Source organism: Nerophis lumbriciformis, linkage group LG28, assembly GCF_033978685.3.
Source record: "Nerophis lumbriciformis linkage group LG28, RoL_Nlum_v2.1, whole genome shotgun sequence".
Lineage (NCBI taxonomy): Eukaryota > Metazoa > Chordata > Actinopteri > Syngnathiformes > Syngnathidae > Nerophis > Nerophis lumbriciformis.
This window is the reverse complement of record NC_084575.2, coordinates 36,359,995-36,381,230: the sequence shown is the minus strand read 5'-3', so window position 1 is coordinate 36,381,230 and position 21,236 is coordinate 36,359,995. Positions and strand designations below refer to the sequence as shown.

The 21,236-nt window shown below is 40.1% G+C and overlaps 1 protein-coding gene across 1 annotated transcript in view; it reads right to left on the bottom strand.

Moving 5' to 3' along the window:
* eif5b (eukaryotic translation initiation factor 5B) overlaps nucleotides 1-21,236 on the bottom strand; it is a 31,159-nt gene that overhangs the window by 7,399 nt on the left and 2,524 nt on the right. The window contains exons 4-22 of the mRNA XM_061924192.1: nucleotides 20,080-20,226; nucleotides 19,539-19,989; nucleotides 19,341-19,468; nucleotides 19,182-19,259; nucleotides 18,965-19,115; nucleotides 18,801-18,893; nucleotides 18,646-18,732; nucleotides 18,514-18,573; nucleotides 18,150-18,445; nucleotides 17,964-18,071; nucleotides 9,364-9,474; nucleotides 9,160-9,227; nucleotides 8,897-9,038; nucleotides 8,695-8,826; nucleotides 8,441-8,623; nucleotides 7,401-7,562; nucleotides 5,898-6,029; nucleotides 5,704-5,835; nucleotides 5,106-5,182 (exon numbers count right to left, since the gene is read on the bottom strand). Of these exons, the coding sequence (XP_061780176.1) occupies nucleotides 5,106-5,182; nucleotides 5,704-5,835; nucleotides 5,898-6,029; nucleotides 7,401-7,562; nucleotides 8,441-8,623; nucleotides 8,695-8,826; nucleotides 8,897-9,038; nucleotides 9,160-9,227; nucleotides 9,364-9,474; nucleotides 17,964-18,071; nucleotides 18,150-18,445; nucleotides 18,514-18,573; nucleotides 18,646-18,732; nucleotides 18,801-18,893; nucleotides 18,965-19,115; nucleotides 19,182-19,259; nucleotides 19,341-19,468; nucleotides 19,539-19,989; nucleotides 20,080-20,226 (2,738 nt within the window). The remainder of the gene's footprint in view (nucleotides 1-5,105; nucleotides 5,183-5,703; nucleotides 5,836-5,897; nucleotides 6,030-7,400; nucleotides 7,563-8,440; nucleotides 8,624-8,694; nucleotides 8,827-8,896; nucleotides 9,039-9,159; nucleotides 9,228-9,363; nucleotides 9,475-17,963; nucleotides 18,072-18,149; nucleotides 18,446-18,513; nucleotides 18,574-18,645; nucleotides 18,733-18,800; nucleotides 18,894-18,964; nucleotides 19,116-19,181; nucleotides 19,260-19,340; nucleotides 19,469-19,538; nucleotides 19,990-20,079; nucleotides 20,227-21,236) is intronic.

The following is a 21,236-nucleotide window of genomic DNA, read 5'->3' as shown; positions in this document are numbered from 1 at the left end:
CAAGCAAAAATTATTTATATTACATTTATTTAATCTTTTTAAGGGAAATTGGTGGTGCCCAGTCTGAGCAAATCAACCAAATACATCTTTCAAGACAATTTATTAAGACCAATAAGTTAAGAAATACAGTAACCTAGTTTAAGACTTGGAAATACACAATGCTGGGTGAGGAAACGTTGGCCAGCCCACCCACACCATGGGGAAGGCAAGCAACATAACCACACATGCCTAGATGCGCAATATTGTGACGCTTGACCACTGAGCAAATGCAACAGTAGGCTGCTGAGATAATACTCACATTTGATGAATACATTGTGCTTGAAGAGTATTTCCTTTTCAACATTTTACTAAAGTGTGCTAAATGAGAGCTGGTATTATGTGGTGCTGTGATTAATAAGTGCATTCTGATTTCTTTAACTAAGCGCCTGTATTTGTTTCTCCACTGGATACATTGACAAGTATTATATGTTTATCATACGAGACAGTGAATATTCCACACTACGAATGGATAAGTCAAAAGATATAGCTGGTGCCATGCCAAAGTATTTGCCTTGCTGTGGAAGTGCACTTGCAGTCGGAAGGGTAAAGCTCAGTTTAAATCAGCTAAGTTGATCAATAAATTGTGACATTACTACCAGACTAAATGCTTTTGCTACTTTGGACATGAAATGCTGCCAAAGTTAGCAATCATAGCAGTGACTGACAATGTCTTACCTTTCATCAAATCAATTGGAAAAACGTTTTGTATTTGTATTTTTGTGCTTCAATGATTTGTTTAATGACTAAAAAGTCTGCAAGACTGTTCCAGTAGAGTGCACATGAGAGCGGAGCGCCTAGGGTGACGGCAGGCACAACAGAGTGCCGAGAAAAAAAGACAGCGAGGGCCCAAAGACGATGAGAAAAACTGTCAAAGGTTTTGTGATGATTTGAAATTGAAAAAGACAAACGTTAGCACTGTCAAACGAAGCTAACATTTCACAATAGCACTACATCCATGATGCAGCACTCATACAAATGCTTTAAGTTTAATTACAATTTTCCATAACTTTATATTACTTCTGTTTGTTGAGAAGCATTGTTGTACATTATTGGGTAGCAGTTCACTATTTACATGTACCAAATTCCATCCATCTTCTACCACTTGTCCCTCTTTGGGTCGCGGGGAAGGCTGGAGCCTATCCCAGCTGCATTCAGGTGGAAGGCGGGGTACACCCTGGACAAGTGTCCACCTCATCACAGGGCCAACACAGATAGACAACATTCACACACTAGGGACCATTTAGTGTTGCCAATCAACCTATCCCCAGGTGCATGTCTTTGGAGGTGGAAGGGGCCTATCCCCAGGACAATGTCTTTGGAGGTGAGAGGGGCCTATCCCCAGGTGCATGTCTTTGGAGGTGGGAGGGGCCTATCCCCAGGTGCATGTCTTTGGAGGTGGGAGGGGCCTATCCTCAGGACAATGTCTTTGGAGGTGAGAGGGGCCTATCCCCAGGTGCATGTCTTTGGAGGTGGGAGGGGCCTATCCCCAGGTGCATGTCTTTGGAGGTGGGAGGGGCCTATCCCCAGGTGCATGTCTTTGGAGGTGGGAGGGGCCTATCCCCAGGTGCATGTCTTTGGAGGTGGGAGGGGCCTATCCCCAGGTGCATGTCTTTGGAGGTGGGAGGGGCCTATCCCCAGGTGCATGTCTTTGGAGGTGGGAGGAAGCCGGAGTACCCGGAGGCATTTAACCCAGAACCTTCTTCTTGTGAGGCATTAGCAATGACCACTGTTACACCATGTTGCCTTTTACCAAATTCTGAATTTCAAAATGGTTTTGATTCAATAAAGGGCTGAATGTTCTCTATAACCGTTACATTATGTTTTAACTGACCTTAATTGTAACGCTGTGTACTTTTGTAGTTGTTTCCTCATATTTCTAAACCACAACTTAGATATGGGAACGCTAGATAACGAGTATGGAGTGATTGTGGGTCCAGAACATATTTAAAGGAGCCATTTGTAATAATTTCATGTCAAGTCATCATTAAATGGCCCTGATATATCAAAAGGCATTAATAAATCATGTTCTTTTCCAATACCTCTATAACTGACAACAGTAGTTTAGCCAGGATATGATCATTTCAAAATAAAATTTACAGCCCCGAAATCTTGTTATTGTTCTCATTTCGATGTCCCGCCCTCCACCGTTTGACCAATTAGAAAGTCTGTGAGTGTGTCACATCCAAGTTGCCATCTTGGTCTGGCTACTGCCACTGGTAAAGTTACTAAACATGTCAGACCTTAGTACATCTAAAAGTTACCATTCTCAACTTAGTCATGACAAAGCCAGGAACAAAACCAGGATTTGTATCTTGGATGCCTTTGAAAGATGGAGACCATTGAAGGTGGAGAAGATTTTTTCATCTGACGCCAAACTTTCTAATTTCCTCCTTGATGCTAGGTAAGTCAGGCATTTATGTTTTCTTATTAATTGTAATAAATAGAAATGGACATTGTGCTACCTTCAAGTATTGCTTTCTCTTGGTTTAGCTTTTCAGCTAGTTCAAGACCAAGCCTCTGATGTCATACATACTCATTTATCTAATTATGATAAATGTGAGTCAAATGCTTTTGTTAGGTTACCGTAATTAATACTGTGGCTGCACATTGTTTACAATCTATTGCATTGGTAATTTCCTCCATTTCCATCTATGTTAAAACAAAGGTTGCTCTATTTGTTTTAGTTGTCCACAAGCGTATTTTTTATGAATCTGTCCAATTTGTTTTTAAACATTTTCAATGATTTTCAAAGTTTGTGGAAGTAAGAAAACAGATCCATAGTTTGTAAACTGGTGTTTGTCCCCCGTTTTAGGAATTGCTACAATTGTTGCTTTTTCATTTTGTTTGGGAATTTACCGGATGGGTTGCTAAAGTACATTCATAGATCTCTTTTATAACCCTTTTTATAGTTTCTATATCAATTCCATCAATTGGAAGTGTTGGATTTAAATGTAATCACAATTTCCTTTTCTGTCATGTCAGTAAGAAACATTGAGGTGGGATTTCTGTTCATGGTATTGTTCAAGTTCTTAATCGAAGAAGGATCCGGAATTTTTTTTTTTCAGACTTGGTCCAATATTTGCATAGTTATTTATACTTTGATTGATTGATTGAGACTTTTATTAGTACAATTGACCACTAAATGGTAACACCCGAATACGTTTTTCAACTTGGTCCTTTCAACTATTGCATTTATTGTCCTTTTTTTTACTTTTCTATCCGAGAAGTATTGAGTGAAATTTTACTGTTAGAATCCCCTATGTTGCTCTTGTGTTGTTCTTTTCCTGTCAAATAATTGCCTCTAATATTATTACCTACATGCCTATAAGATGCTCGTTTTCATACATGTGGTACTTATTTTCAGCCTCTATTGAGCTTGGTGTTATAAACGTCCTATATAATGTATTTTTCTTGTTAGAAGCATTCCGCAATCCCGGTGTCATCCATGGTGGATTTACTGTATCTTCCTTTGCTTCTAACTAAATTGTTTCTATGGACAATGTTTGTTATAGAGCGTTTTCAGTAAAAGTTCCCTAAATCCAGTTCTCACACATGTCAATACTTGACATAGGTGTCCTGTATATACAGAGCTCACTAATACATGTTTCCTCTTTTCATGACAGATTTCAATAGTTGTACATTCTAAGATAGTCAATAGCATAGCAATGTTTTTCACCACTTTATAGATTATATATTTTGCCTCCTTCAGTTTTGTTGTTTCTGTTGATGTCGTTCAGTTTGTACCCTTCCCAATAATAATCTAATACTTTTTAGTGTCAATTCATGTTTTTGACATAGCAATCACTTTGAAGGGTCTGTTGAGTTGTTCCAACAAGCTCTATGGTGTTGTCATTTGAAATTAATAATTGGTCATTTGTTATCTGATTTAATGTTGCGTTGCAAGGGTTGGAATTGGGGGTTAAATCACCAAAATGATTCCCGGGCGCGGCCACCGCTGCTGCCCACTGCTCCCCTCACCTCCCAGGGGGTGATCAAGGGTGATGGGTCAAATGCAGAGAATAATCTCGCCACACCTAGTGTGTGTGTGACAATCATTGGTACTTTAACTTTAACTTTTGTACTGGTCCTCTTAAAAATATATCATTCTTTAATTTCACACCTTTATGGTCGATGTTACCAAAAGTTTCAGTTCCATATTTTCCTGTTCCTGTTGCTTTATGATGTCAGTGAGTGTTGATATGTGCTGCTAAATCCAGGTCTTCTTGTTTAGTGATCCCTTGTAACATAGTAGAGTTGATGTATGTTTTTCCTTCAGCTGCATCATATTTGCTATTTGTGTCCTCCATTTTCGATGTTGTTGAAGCGTTATGGTCTTTAATATTTCTCCAGATCATTGATGTGTTTGACAAAAAGTACTCTCGCTTCTGGTCTTCCATTTAACTTACCGGTAATAAGGTTGATTTTGCAATTGCCGCTGATTTTTTCCCTGCTTACACAAGTCCCAAGTTCAAGGTGTAACCAAAGTTAGCTCGTTGTTGTGATCATGATTCATGATCTGAAACGCTTTGAATCTCTCCAAAAACTGCAGCTCCCCATCGGAGCTCTTTGGGCTTCAGGTTGCGATTGGCGCTGCCTAGCCCCAGCAGCTACCACACTAATCATTTGCTTGTTTTAACGAATCCGTGCCCTTATGCTGGACATATAGTTCAGGTCGAATGTGTCAGCAAGCTATTCTCAAAACGTGAACGCTCCAGATATAGTCACAACTTTGGTAGCAAAAGGAAAGGTTTTACTTTGTGCTTCCTTTCCGGTTGACAGGAAGTAATGTAGGCTTTGTCCCAAAATTAATATTTACACTTTTTTCCTTTTGGTGTTGGAGCAACCTCAGGTAATTAACGTATCTTTTGCCAGGCTACTAATGCAGGATTCAATGAAACCGCTCACAATCAACTTTTAGATTAAAAAACATACACGTGGGTGTTTGGAGCTACCAAACTTTTACAAGTACTCATCAAATGGATCACACCAATTGCACTAGATAAAGCTTTAGAAAGAAATTCAAATACCAGTCCACCAAACAAAAAAACCTTGAATAATGGACGTACTGTGGATCATGCTCCAGCATGGTGGACGCCTTCATCACATCTTTCTTGTGGACTGGACCAATGTTGATGCCAGCGTACTGCACACACAAACAGAGTTAAAAAGGTCAGCTGTAGTGCTGAATTTCCAAATGTATCCCCTTAAAACATAACGTTCCAAACTTTTTATGGTAAGTGTCTATGGATTTCTCATTCATCCAGATCATTGTATTCTCAGGGCATTCAAACGGGACTATTCAGTTTGTCTTAGAAGATGTTTCGCCTCCTATGTGTGCAAGCTTCATCAGTTCATACTCAGATTTAGATTGGAGAAATCGAGTTAGAATACATCTGTCCAATCAAAGTCTATGAGCATGAAAAAAAGACGAAAACAGAGAAACAGACAAAGCAACAACAAAAAAGCATATACGTTACAGTCACATTTTCCAAAGGGATCAAATACAAATGATTTCATAACCTTTATTATTTGTTAAATGCTGTTTCTTTCTACTGCAATAAACCCACTACAAAAATGTTGTACAGGGCAAGTCTTTCAAGGGGTGAAGAAAATACTTCCCTCCACGAGACATATAGCAGCTGACCAGATATTAAGACAACTCACGGGTACTTTGGATGTGCGCAGAAACTCAAGCAGAGCCTCCAGTGATCCCAGTGTAGATGCCTGCACATAAACTCCTTTCTCCTCTAACTTGATGCAGCTCAGAGTTTGTTTGAGCTCATGAATAAGATCATCCTAAAGAGCAGAGTAAATATCAGTGTGTTTGGAAAGTGAGGTGGGGATGTGTTGTGTGTTACCCTCAGCACAGGTATTTCATCATCTCTGTGTGCTACCAGGAGAGGGAGTCCTGCCAATGCCTTTTCCAGGTCTTTACCCAGAATCTTAACACCCTGAGCTGTGGACACCTCTTTGTGCTTCTCATATTGGTTCTATAGAAAATCACAAACAAAGAAATTAAATGAGCTTATCAATCATTAGAAAATATAGACAATAAACCACTAGAAAATATATTGCAATGACAATACAGTGTTCACAGCAATAGGTCGGACTAGGTTATATATTTGTAATTACAGCGTGTTATATGGTATATTATTTGCGCTGGTTCTTGTAGCGGTAATAATTTGCACAAAAGTTAACTTCAAGTGGTCCGAGACTGCTTGAGAGTTGGGTCTCGCCCCGCTAGTTTAGTGCAAATCAAGGTTTGGTAAGATGGTGACCAAAATGAACCCCACTAGAAGTATTAATGCTCCCTTACTCCGGATTTCCACTGATTGTGTAACGGCGCGGCTCTGCTCCAGCACGGATACCTTTTCATTTTAGTCAATGTGTCAGTTTCCATCACTTGTGGACACGCTGAAAGACTGGATACTTCCACACAAAAAGGCAGATCTTCTATTTTTGCCAAACATCGGAGGAAGGCTGCAGCAATTTCGAACACATGGGGTAGAACGGGACAAACAAAATACTTCCATTTCATTTTCAGAATATAGCTTACTTACCCATGCTAACTTAAAAGCGCGAAAAATAGGGAAAAATGACAAAACCAAGAGAGTCCCGACTTTTGTCTTTCTCTACTTGGATCGTCTGCCTGTTTATTCAGCCCACATATCAATTCTCACGTGCAAATATGGGCCTGTTCACCACAAGAACTCGTCGGTGACATCATTCACGCTGTCCATTATCACAGAGAAAGCTGATGGGTATTGATGGAAGACGGACTACAAAGATGTTTCGCAGCAAAGCTGATTCACATCCGTTATCACATGCAGTGTAAAGTATGTCCTGTTAGGACAAGTCAATGGTGATCAATAAGTCAAACAGCTGTTAATCAGCTTGTGAATAGGATTCATAAAATAGGATTTACTCATTTTATATACAAAATTGGTGGTGTAAAATACTTTATTATATTAAGAATATTATAAAGACTATCTTTTTTATTGTCTCAAAATAATATTTACATTAATTTAAAGAAATTTGACCTCTGCGTTTAAGCTTGTGAAAACTTTCAGTACACACTGAAGCAGTAGGCTAGGTGCAGGCGACGCTCCAAGTGCATACCCTAGTTGGGTACAGGAAGTCTCACATGGTTCAGAGGTTAGATGCTGTCATAGCACAGATTGCTGGTCATGACCCAGCACCTTCTCTTTACATCCGTTTCCCAATTCTATGTGGGGTGGGTATTTAGGACAGCTTTCCTCCTCTTAGCCCAGTCATTAGCATTTTCTGAGAGCGTTTTAGGCTTGCTGTCACTTTGTGTTTAAGACCATGTATAGCAGCATGGGCAGACTTCAGATATGTACCTTAACTCGGAGCTCCTTCAGAGGAGGCGGAAGCAGCAGTCCACGGATCTGAGTGATGATTGGTCCTTCTACTCCAGGGACAATGATGGTCTCACCTTCTCGTAGGCATCCGTTGATCAGGATAACATCTATGGTGGTGCCCATGCCAGGCAAAGCTTTGACCTAACACAAACAACAGCGAGAGTGTTTCTCTTCACACTGCATGGAGTACATTAGCAGGGGTTCTTAACATTTTTGACACCGGGGCATACATTTTCCACTAAAGGGGCCCGGAGCCTACTCAAATATTAATACTCAATTTTTTATTTTACTCTACGATTTTAATCGTAGTCAATAATTATATCTAATCTACTTAGTTCACAACCTTGTCAAATGACAACATGTGTTGATCACTATTATAATTGAGGGTAAGGTCAGGCTAATTATAAAAATAAATACAAATTAAATTTATTGCAAAAGAAAGGACTCATGGAAACTGAAAAAAAAAAATACATATACATACAATTACACAGTGCTAAAATAAATCAGTTCTTTCTAAATGAATAGTGAATTACAATAACGTCAGTAAATAAAAAAGTGCAAATGAAAATACAGCTTCACCACTTAGCCATAACTTTATAGATGGGTAGGTTGTGAGTTCAAACCCCGGCCGAGTCATACCAAAGACTATAAAAATGGGAGCCATTACCTCCCTGCTTGGCACTCAGCATCAAGGCTTGGAATCGGGGGTTAAATCACCAAAATGATTTCCAGGCACGGCCACCGCTGCTGCTCACTGCTCCCCTCACCTCCCATGGGGTGATCAAGGGTGATGGGTCAAATGCAGAGAATCATTTCGCCACACCTAGTGTGTGTGTGACTATCATTGGCATTTTAACTTAACTTAACAATAGCTCTGTTTGTTTGATATTGTCAGAAATGCCACAAGAGGTGGAAAAGTGTATTACAACTTCATACAGCTGTGGTCCGTATACAGATACTTTTTGGCGGCCCTCTAGGAGGCGCTCGCAGCCCAAATGGCATTAGAAGAACTAGTTTACCTCCATGACTTGAGCTCGAAGCTCTTGGCAACACGCTAGCCGGCGGGCCAACATGGTCTGAGTGAGCTCAACAAGGAGTGCGATGAGATTTCCGATTCCGTCGCCACTGTGAGCCGACGTGGGAACCAACGAAACAAAAGTGCGAGCATCCTTGTTGTCGTAGAAAAGGGCAGCATTGAGACCCTATGGAGATGAATGACAGAACAGCAGGTTATAAGGACAGAGGTGAATCAGTGAAGACCAGCTATGGTGACCTGCTGTGCAAACTCCACGATGATGGCCTTTGACCTCTCGTCAAACTCATCCTTGGTGTTTTTCTTCTGCTTCTTCAGCGTCGCAAAAACATCTGTCTCAGGACTCTTTTTCCAGTCGTACAGACGGTCAATCTAAAGAGCAAAGGGGCATTGATTGTCCAGCGTCACAAGATGACACACCGAGCGCTTGATAAGAAATCACCTTGTTGAGGGCAACAATGAAGGGACACTTCTTCTCCTTTAGCAGATTGATGGATTCAATAGTCTGTGGCTCCAAACCATGCATGATGTCCACCACCAGGATGGCAATGTCACACAGAGAACTACCCCGGTTCCTCAGATTTCTGATTATATGGAACACAGGCATTCATAAGACCATTTACGGTATAAAGAAAGGCATGTCATTAGGTTTCTTCTCTGTGTCCAAGCAAATGAGCAAGCATTTCATCTTTGACAAATCCTCACCCAAAGGATTCGTGTCCTGGTGTGTCAATGATCAACATCCCAGGAATCTTTATCGTCTCTCTGTCAAACTACATAAACAAATACTGAGGTCCACTCAACAATGTAAGTGGGTGTGTCTGAGTGAGTTTGTCAGAGTGAGTGTGTGTGTGTGTGTGTGTGTGTGTGTGTGTGTGTGTGTGTGTGTGTGCGCATACATTCTCATACATTTTTCACCATCTTGGTCTGGTCCTCAATTGTCTCTTTGGGCACATTTGTAGCTCCGATCTGCTGTGTGATTCCTCCTGCCTCGCCATCTTGAACGTGTGTGTGTCGCAACTGTGCAAAAAAACAAGTCAGAACTGAGTCAAAGAGTTAGCAGATAATACCAAGCACTTCAACCGCTAGAAATCAAATGAACTCAGCTGACCTGGGGTAAAAGGCAGACAATGACTGACTATTAATGGCCAGTGACAAACACAGCAATTGTTAACAGGGCATTAGCTGGTTATCAAAACTGTATCAGCTGCTAAACATGTTTTGAAATTGCTGACGAGACATTAAAGACATCCCCCTCCCAGATGGCGGGCAAACATTCGATATGGCTACTGTTTATTTATTATAGACGTGAGCATATTTTTAAAGTTCAATGGCAAATAGACAAGCCAGGTACCATCAAAAAATAGCAGAATGTGATCATGGATTTTTCCAAAGATTTAAACGATTCAACCAAAGCGGACTTGCCAAGCTATCTGGTCAACCACACTTCCTTCAACACTCAAAAAAGTACAAGTACAAATGTATGGAGACATAATTTATTTATATCTGGATGGGTCCATGAATTTAAAATTATATATATATATATATTGATCATCCCTCAACAAGCGCAGCGAAATTGTATCAGCATGCCGCCACAGACGGAAACACCTCCTAGGTAACACATGAGCCAATCACCACGCCCCTACGCCAGCCTGTACCCACCCACTCTGTGCCCTATATAAACCATGGTATGTGAATGCTCCCATTAAAATCTCCTGATGATTGAGGGAACCCCCTCATGAAACAGGCCTGTAGAGATGAAGTAGTCTTGTGATTTTTTTTCCCCACACATACATATATATATATATATATATATATATATATTAGGGCTGCAACTAACGATCAGGGCTGCAACAACTAATCGATTAAAATCGATTATAAAAATAGTTGCCGATTAATTTAGTCATCAATTCGTTGGAACTATGCTATGCACGGAGGCTTTTTTTTTTTTTTTTTAAATAAACCTTTATTTATAAACTGCAACATTTACAAACAGCTGAGAAACAATAATCCAAATAAGTACAAAAACAGTACAAAACAGCGCCAGGGCGGCGCTGAGGCTACATGTCATGAGGTGGAGGTAAGCCAGCCAATGATGTGTCATGCGCAGCTCACGTGACGACGCCGCCTCCTTTGCGAAAACATTTGAAAAATGGCGCAGGAAAACAGTACGGATCGTTTAGCGGAGAAACATCTTGAGGTTATTGCTTCAATGGAGAAAAGTGTACCACCTAAGTCGTGAAAAGTGTGGGAACACTTCACTTTAAAGACTTCAAAGAAGAGTGTTTCCTGCAAAATGGCACGGAAGTACAACATTGCTTCAGGAGCAGCTGAAAAGGAAACATGTTGGAGCCATGGATGAAGGGAAGAACTCACAGTACGTAACTTTTTAAGTCCATAGTGGCAACAGGCATTCATGAGTTCAACTTTTTTGTGAGTAACGTTAACGTTATGCCTTTGTTGCAACGCGGGGCTGATAATGTGTCTCCGGCACATTTGACTCCGTTTTGAGAGAGAAAACGCATGCTTACCAATTTCAAAATAAACGTAACGGACAGAAATATCTCAGGTTGGTTTCATAATGGATCAATGTAGCCGGGCCCGATAAAGCTATATAAATATATTTAGATTTGAGTGACGCTTTAGTATAACTAAATGTTATGAAGGTGTTGGAATATTTCATGCTATTATTCAGAGGCAGCCTAAAATGAATCCTTTATTATTCACAACAGAAACGTGTACAATATCTGATTCACTTCTGATCTGATGAGTTACATTTCTGTGTTATTATTGCTGTATGCTGCACCCCCAATGTCCACAACATGGTGCCACTATGCTGGTTTTTTTTTCAATAAAATACTGGAAAAGATAGAAATGTAGTTTGTCTCTATTATCCGATTATTAATCGATTAATCGAAGTAATAATCGACTATTAAATTAATCATTAGTTGCAGCCCTACTAACAATTAATTAGATAATCGATTAATCTGTCGATTATTACTACGATTAATCGATTAATAATCGGATAAAAGAGACAAACTACATTTCTATCCTTTCCAGTATTCTATTGAAAAAAAAACAGCATACCGGCGCCATGTTCTTTCAGCTTGCCAAATAAAACAAGGAAAATGTCACAAAAATGCACACTTTTGACACCCCTGCTATAGATAATAAAAAATCAAATGTGATAAATCTATGGATAAAAAGCAGAGCCTGACGACGCATGCGCATTTATCATAACTATCTCTGTCTCTCCCCCTCCCTCACGAATGCTGCTGCACGCACAATTTGTTGTGTTTTTAACCCCTTCTTAACCCTGAACGTACATTGAAAATACACGCAACCCTAACTCAAAATGCCGGACATTTGAGGCATTTAAGAAACTCCGCCCTGACAGCTCCGCAAAAGGGGACATGTCCAGTGAAGAGGACGTGTGGTGAGTCTATCCTAGCCCGTTAGCTGCTAGCATGCTAGCAAAAGAGGACTAGCAGCGATTGGTTTTACCGGACGTGAAACCCATCGACCGGGCTAGGATAGACTGACCATACGTCCTCTTTTCCCCAGACATGTCCTTTTTTGCGGAGCTGTCCTGGTGGTGTTTCTTAAATGCCTCAAATGTCCGGCATTTTGAGTTAGGGTTGCGTGTCTTTTCAATGTACGTTCAGGGTTAAGAAGGTGTGAAAAACAAAACAAACAGCAGCATTGGTGAGGGAGGGGCAGAGACAGAGAGAGAGAGAGAGAGAGAGAGAGAGAGAGAGTTGTGATAAACGCGCATGCGTCGTCAGGCTCTGCTTTTTACCCATACATTTATCAGATTTAATGTTTTATTATCTATAGCAGAGGGTGTCAAAAGTGTGCATTTTTGTAACATTTCCCTTGTTTTATTTGGCAAGTTGAAAGAACATGGCGCCAGTACGCTGTTTTTTTTGCAATAAAATACTGGAAAGGATAGAAATGTAGTTTGTCTCTTTTATCCGATTGTTAATCAAAGTAATAATCGACAGATTAATCGATTATCAAATTAATCATTAGTTGCAGCCCTATATATATATATATATATATATATATATATATATATATATATATATATACACACATACACATACACACACATAATATATATATATATATATATATATATATATATATATATATATATATATATATACACACACACACATACATACATACATAGATTTTAAAACACAAATATATATACACACATATATATTTTAAAACACAACAATTCCAAAAGGGACAAGCGGTAGAAAATGGATGGATGGATGGATATATACATATACACTTACACGTATATACACATATAAACACATACACATTACATATATATATATATATATATATATATATATATATATATATTACACACACACACACACACACACACACACACACACACACACACACACACACACACACACACACACACACACACACACACACACACACACACACACACACACACACACACACACACACACACACACACACACACACACACACACACACACACACACACACACACACACACACACACGAGAGCTGATACAAGAGACACTGACGCAAGCGACCTGCCGCCATGTCAAAATCTAAAAGGAAAACTCAAATCTCGAAACCTTCACTGTCATCTGAACACAGGACACAAGGGGGAGCAAGATTGGGTGTTGGACACAGGACATGATGGGACTCAAGATGTGAGGCTAAAAAAAAAATAGTCCATGAAATAGAAAGAGCAAGAATAGAACACAAAGTAGCTCTGGAAAGAGCAGTAAGAGAACTTAAAGAAGATCAGAGAAAAGCAAAAACCAAATACAAAAAAGATCTGAGAAGTCTGCAGGAAAATATAGAAAGTCTGCAAAGTCAGAATAACAACATAAGAGAGGACTTCCAGGGAATGCGCCAAGAAATGAGGACTCTTCAAGAAAAAGTTCTTGCAGTGAACCGAGACAACAACATGCTGAAGAATATCATAGATGAAATGGATCAGGATGAACCAATGAATGATATCATTGTGACAGGGCACCGAATTAAACCAAGATCCTTCGCGAAAGCTTTGGAATAATGAAGGTGAACCAGATGAAATGGATATTGTCTCAATAGAACAGCAAGTGGTCAACTTCCTGCAATCAAAAGGTAATTGAAATCGACATTAATACCATAGAAACATGCATCCCACAGAATGGAAGAAACAACAACACCACTCCAGTCATCCTCATGAAACTCATAAACAGAACATCTAAAATGGCATGGGTGAAACAGGGAAAAAAGCTGAAGGGAACAAACGTGCACATGAATGAGCATCTCACAAAACGTAATGCTGAAATGGCCAAGAAAGCACGCGACTTGAGAAAGCAGGGAAAAATCCAGGGAACTTGGAGCGCCAACTGTAAAATCTACATCAAGCTGAATGGAGGTCCAGAAGCACGAGTACTTGTTGTCCATGACAGTAGCTCCACATTTTGTATGGAGATACACAGTCAGCTGTTTGCCGCATCAGTCAGCCAAAAGAGCAAAAATAAAAGTATCAGCCAGAGAGGATCGACTTTCGTGATTGGCATTGAAAGGCATTAATTGGCACTGGCTAATTACATACTTTTTCACAAATATTGTCCAATACTGATCGGTTGTCAATCAAACGGCGCAGCCAACTAGAATAGAACAGTGCATACAGTGGGTACGGAAAGTACTCAGCCCCTTTATATTTTTCACTATCCCAATATTTACTGTTACTGGCTATCCTGAGACCAAATTGACAAACTTAGATCAATTGTGAATCACATATTAAAGTAGGATCATGTGGTGTTGCTGTATAGATAGACCTTGAGGACTCTTCTGTATTCTCTGCATCTTTTTAAAGGTGCATGTCCCACTACAACACGCATAAACATGTTGGGGTGTGGGAAAAAAATCGATTCGAATTCGAATTGCGATTCTCACGTTGTGCGATTCAGAATCGATTCTCTTTTTTTTTTTGAAAATCGATATTTTTTTTAAAATTAATCAATCCAACAAAACAATACACAGCAATACCATAACAATGCAATCCAATTCCAAAAGCAAACCCGAGCCAGCAACACTCAGAAGTGCAATAAACAGAGCAATTGAGAGGAGACACAAACACCACACACAACAAACCAAAAGTAGTGAAACAAAAATGAATATTATCAACAACAGTATCAATATTAGTTACAATTTCAACATAGCAGCGATTAAATATCCCTCATTGACATTATTAGACATTTATAAAAAAAGAACAATAGTGTCACAGTGGCTTACACTTGCATCACATCTCATAAGCTTGACAACACACTGTGTCCAATATTTTCACAAAGATAAAAGAAGTCATATTTTTGGGTTATTTAATAGTCAAAACAAATTTACATTATTGCAATCAGTTGATAAAACATTGTCCTTTACAATTATAGACTTAGACAAACTTTAATGATCCACAAGGGAAATTATTCAACACAGTAGCTCAGTTACAATGATGTTATAAACGCTTTTTACAAAAATCTACTACTCTGCTTGCATGTCAGCAGACTGGGGTAGATCCTGCTCAAATCCTATGTATTGAATGAATAGACAATCCTTTTCAATCGGGAAAATATCCTTTTTGAATCGAGAATCGCGTTGAATCGAAGAAAATCTATTTTCATACCTGCCAACTTTTGAAATCAGAAAAACCTAGTAGCCAGGGTCCAGGGGCCGCAGGCCCCGGTAGGTCCAGGACAAAGTCCTGGTGGGGGGTTCAGGCTTCGCCCCCTGACGAAAAATGATTATTAGCATTCAGACAGGTTAAAATATTGCTAAAACCATCACTTTTCTATCAGTCACAGTGACTTTTCAAAACAAAAATATTACAGCAAAAATCATATGGGTTGATTGACATGTTTATTCTGTAAGCTAACTTCAATAGTTTGAAATTATTTTGACAGTTAATGCCAGTTATCCTGTCAACCTTTCACAAGACTTCAATTTGTTCATTGAAAGTATAAACACTTTTTACAGTAAACAAATGGTAAAACAGTACTAAACAATTCCATAAAAAAAAAAATTGGTGTCATTATTAACTTTCTGTCCAAGCTTGTATAATCTACTGCCTTGTTCAATTGTAAAAAATATTATGTGCCTAAAATTTACATTTCTATCACAATTATCATACTGTAAACATGGTAAGCTAACTTCATTACAATTAATAGTCCTGTCAATAGCATGGAATTACAATTCAAATGTAGTTTTTTTGTAAGCCTTTCAAAAGAATTCAAAATATGAAAAATGAATGAAAATTAATTGAAGCCATCAGACACTTGAAAAGTGGCACATCACATCTCTAATGTAATCATTTGAACTTTTCAACAGAAATAGCACTGCAAAAATATTAAGGACATACTTCTGTATTTTGGTAGTTATGCTGTCAACATTTAACAAGATTTCTTCAACTTGGACTTGAAAGCATAAATAGTATAAACACTTTTAACAGTATAACAGTACTAAACAATTCCAATAGATAACATTGGTGTCATTACCTTTTTGTGGCTAAAATCCGAAAAACGTTGAAAGTTTTCCACTTGTATCGCTAGCAACGGCATTAGACTTGTGTTTTTTTGTCCCAACGTGGTCTTTTACATCGCTAATTCCTCCGTGTCCGATCGAAAAATCTTGTCTGCACAAGGTGCAATTCGCGTAGTTTTCACCCTTTTTGGAACGGATAATTATTCCCGGATAGGCTTTTGAATATTCTTCACGGAATGACTGCAGTTTTCTTTTCGGTTTAAGACTCGTTTGCGATTTTTCTCCGGCTGATTCCATGATCGTTCGCTCGTTTGGAAACAATGCCTCGTGCTTGGCAGCGGTGCTATAAATAGCCTCGCGCATTTAAAAAAAAATTTTTTTTTTAATTAATGAAAAACCGTATTTTTTATCACTGCAACCGTAACCCGGAATAGGTTGATGAAAACCGTACTAATTACGGGAAAAACGGAGTAGTTGGCAGGTATGTATTTTGAATCGAACTGTGACCCCAAGAATCGATATTGAATCAAATCGTGGGACACCCAAAGATTCGCAGCCCTTTTAACAAGCATAAAAATAAATCCATCATTAACTAATAATTAGGAATAACAGCTTTAGAATGCTTGTCAACACGTGACACATCTTCATGACAACCATCTCCCATGATCGTTTGGCTCTAGCCACAGGACAATCCAACAGCGACGGTGCCAGTACATCTTAGCCACTTCCTCTAAAATGGAATTGAATTGATCAGGACAATGCATATTGATCAACATATAAGCAAAGCATCACAGTGAATATGCCAGAATGAGCTACAATAGCTACATTTAATCTGTTGTCCTAATAGTCTACTCAGTTTAGTTTATTAAAGAGCCCCATTAGTCTACACCGCAGTGGAGACTATTCTTCCTGGGGTGCACACAATCACAAAACAAAAGATTACAATGCAGTACAACATGATCAATAATAAAATGTTGTAATACAAAAATAGCAACAACAAAAAACAATAACTTCGAGTTTACATAATAATGTTCATACCAAAAGATAAAAAGAGCAATATAAAAATAGATGTATATTTTTGCAAAAATAAAACAAAGCATCAATGACATTAGTGTACCAAAGACAAACAATAAGTGACGAAAAAGTACCTTCCATCTATTTTCTACTGCTTGTCCCATAATCAATAAGATAGTCAATAATAAATAAAACCAGTCATGACATTAGGTACAATCTAGAATAATCTCTTTCCGCAATACTTCTCTTAGTCTATTCTTAAAAGCCACTCTGCTGGTGATTGATAGCAGATATTGTGGAAGCCTAGTGAGTCTACTCAGTGGCCTGGTGGTTAGAGTGTCCGCCCTGAGATGGGTAGGTTGTGAGTTCAAACCCAGGCCGAGTCATACCAAAGACTAAAAAAAAATGGGAGCCATTACCTCCCTGCTTGGCACTCAGCATCAAGAGTTGGAATTGGGGGTTAAATCACCAAAAATGATTCCCGGGCGCGGCACTGCTGCTGCTCACTGCTCCCCTCACCTCCCAGGGGGTGATCAAAGGGGATGGGTCAAATGCAGAGGACAAATTTCACCACACCTAGTGTGTGTGTGACAATCATTGGTACTTTAACTTGAACTTTAACTTTGAGCCGCTGCTGGAGGACTCTCACCAGGACCCACACTTTGTCCACCGCATGGGCTCGGTCCTTGAAAGGATGCAGCCCACCAATTGAGACACAGCTAAAGAGTGAACACTTGAAAGGGGTCTGAATCATTTCTTTACCCACTGTATATAAAGGCATTTCAATTGACTTGAAGCTAGGAAGACGCCTATTTGCGCTTTATTCCAAGAACATGGACTGAAGATGTGACATCACGTGCAACCCAGCAATTACACACTACCAATAGCCGTTTTGTTGACAATAGCAAGAAAACAGTCAGCAAACTATCAACTAGTCAGAGATAAGCCAACCAAAAAATACAAACCTTATCCAGGATCTTGGTTTTTCCAGTGTCCACATGTCCAAGCACACATACAACAGGGGATCTCAGGCTGTCCAAGTCGGTGTTTTTCAGGTTCTCTGCTCTTCTTTTCTATGACAACACACAGATTCAGGAAATTAGGAGGGAGAAGAGTTGAAATCCATCTGCCCAGTTTTCCCAGAGACTAACCTCAATCCTTCTCTTGGCTCGGTCGTACAGACGCTCCTCCTTTGTCATGCAATCATCCTCACTTTCGCTGCTTTCATCTTCACTCTCCTTTACCGACCCCTTCTTACCCTGACCTGTCACCGCCTCATTTCTATCCTGCACATCCTCCACCGGGGCTTCCTCGCTTTCTTCCTCCTCATCCTCATCCTCATCGTCGTCCTCGTCCTCATCCTCGTCCTCCTCGTCCTCTTCACTGGCTGTGAGCTGAGGTGGACCAACAGGCTCTTCCTTTACCACAATGTGGACTTTCTTTAACTCTGCCAAAGAGTCAATTACCCAATGAGCTGCTACAAGGGACAGTAACTTGTTATCCTTCATCGCCTACCTTTCTCCTCATCGCTGGCAATGGCCTCCCAGTCGTCTACGGCAGCATCAGGCCTAACATCTAAAGAAGCCAGAAGGGTGATAGTGGAATCTCCCTTCATCTGTCTTCTACATGCCGCAAACTGATTCTCACCTGGCTCGGGTACCGGCGGCGCCACTGCCTCTGTTTCTGTAGCAACAGGTTCTAGTGTCTCTGATGCTGGCAAGGTCACCTCTGACACTTTTGGGAGAGAAACCAGACTTGTGAAGCACCTAATAAACATTTACAGGGCTGTTAATGAGTAGTACCTTCTGATGTTTGGGCAACTTGCTTTTTTTTCTTCTTGTCTGCATAAACTGGTTTCTTTTTTGGCAGAGATTCTTTGGACGGCACCTCCACACCTGCACAAAGAAATAATGGTCAGCTGATGATGAGGTCAGCCATTAGGTAGCGAGGCAATTGGCTGAAGCACCTTGAGCCTGCAGTAGTTTGAGTGTGGCTTCGGCCCGAGCTCGGGCCTCCTTCTGGGCTTTAGTCATAGGTTTCCCCTCCTTCTTTAGACGGTCCTTCCGCTCCTTTTCTTTTAGTTTCTTCTTTTCCTTGCGCTCCTGTTCAAGACGCTCCTACCAGGGGTTTAAAAGGTCAAATGTCCGTTTAGTGTCAGACTAGGTGAGATGCTGGTTTCATACCTCCTCCAGCCTCTGTTGTTCTAGCTCTTCAAGCCTTCTGATTCGCTCTTCCTCCTCTCTCTTGGCGCGCTCCTCTTCCTACAGAAATAAAAGTGCTGTGATAACTGAGGACCACAACTCTCAGCAGGTAAATCACTCCTTCTCTCCTCAAAAGCACACCTCCTTCATCTTGGCCAGAGCTTCCTGCATAGCCTTCACTGCTGCCTTGCTTGGCCCCTTTTTTTTCTCCTTCTCTTCCTTCTCTCCTTTTTTCTTCTTCTTATCCTTCTTCTTCTTGTCACCCTCGTCTGACATACAACAACAAACTTGAATTGTTAGTCACCAAGTCCACTCTCGGGGGAATGGCACACATCCTACCCTCTGCGACTGGATCCATGGCCTCCTGTTCATCCACTGCTGCTGCAGCTGGAAGTACTTCAGGAGCTGGGGCCTCTAAAGTCTTCTCTGGTTCTTTGACTTCCTTCTCCTTCAGCTTCTTTTGCTTCATTCTATCCTCCTCCTTTTTCTTTTTATCTCTTTCCTTCTTCTCCGCCTTCTTCTGTGCTGCAGTTTTCATCTTAGAGCCTCCATCTTCCACCTGCTCATCCTCATCATCACTTTTTGTAGCTTTACTTTTGTTGTTCTTCTTCTTGTCTTTCCGGGACATGAACTCCTCATCGTCCTCAGATTCACACGCTCCCTCTTTTCCAATCTCACCTTCGTCTTCAGAGTCTAAAGGCCCTATGTCTTCCTTTTGACCTCCTTTGTTCTTGAGACGAGAATGTGAGCTGCTCTCTTCATCAGACTCGGACGGCCCCTCAGGTGCCACCTTAAGGAGCAACAATGACAACGTCAGTGACAAACGGGCTCAAAAGTTAAAGAAAAATAGAAAGCAGCAATAAGGCCCTCTCTATCCCACCTGATGTCCGTTCTTCTCCTCCTCAGCTGCTCTTTCATTGTCTTCATCTTCCTCAGGGCTGACACTCTGCTTCTTGCCCTTTCTGGTCTTTTTCTTCTCTGCTTTGGGAGGCTCCACGTTCTCATCTTTCACTTCCACATCATTTGTCTGCAAAGAGAATAATTTAGAGACCCCTGTAAATAAATGCTTGTACTGTGTAGCCTTCTAATCATGTTTGGCAAATTAAGACTGCTTCACCATGTGTCTCCAGTAGGGGTGTAACGGTACACAAAAATTTCGGTTCAGTACGTACCTCGGTTTAGAGGTCACGGTTCGGTTCATTTTTGGTACAGTAAGAAAACAACAAAATAAAAAATGTTTTATGTACCAAATTTGTAAACAATGGCTTTATCCTTTTAACATTGGGAACACTATAATAATTCTGCCCACGTTAATCAACATTAAACTGCCTCAAGTTGTTGCTCAGATTAAATAAAATGACAAAACTTTTCTTCTACATGTAAAAAGTGTAACATTAAACAGTTTCAAGTCAACTCATCATGCTTCATTTATTACAGCATTTGGGAAGCCTGTAGTTGATTTGTATTATGTAAATGTTATATTTTTATCAACATGTGACAGCAGGGACCCTGCCATTCAAAACTAGGCTGCTGCATTACTAATGATTAATGTAACTATAGCTGAAGAAATAGTACAATAGCAAAAGGAGAGACTATTCATCCCTGAACACCATGGAGTTCATGTTCATGATGCACTTACATTATTATATCAACTATCAGAGACAGAAACTCTTCATTTAACATAATGTCCTTTTTTGCTGCTTCAACACAGCTCAATCAACACAGAAAAAAGTAAAGTGAAATAACAGACAGACAGGGCTCTGCTGTCCGTAACACACACACACACACACACACACACACACACACACACACACAGCAAACTGAGCTAACGTAACGCTAAAGCGAATTAGCCTTCACCTCAAGCCAGGACTGCGAGCGAGCTGAGCTGCAGTTTATATTTCTAGAAGGTCAACGGGCTCATAGTGATGTGACTAGTAGTTGACTGGGAGGTGCTTATTATAATTTGGGGAGAGTCCGCAGCCTGATGCTTACCTGCTTAACGCTAAGCACTGACTACATGCGCTCTGAATACGCACT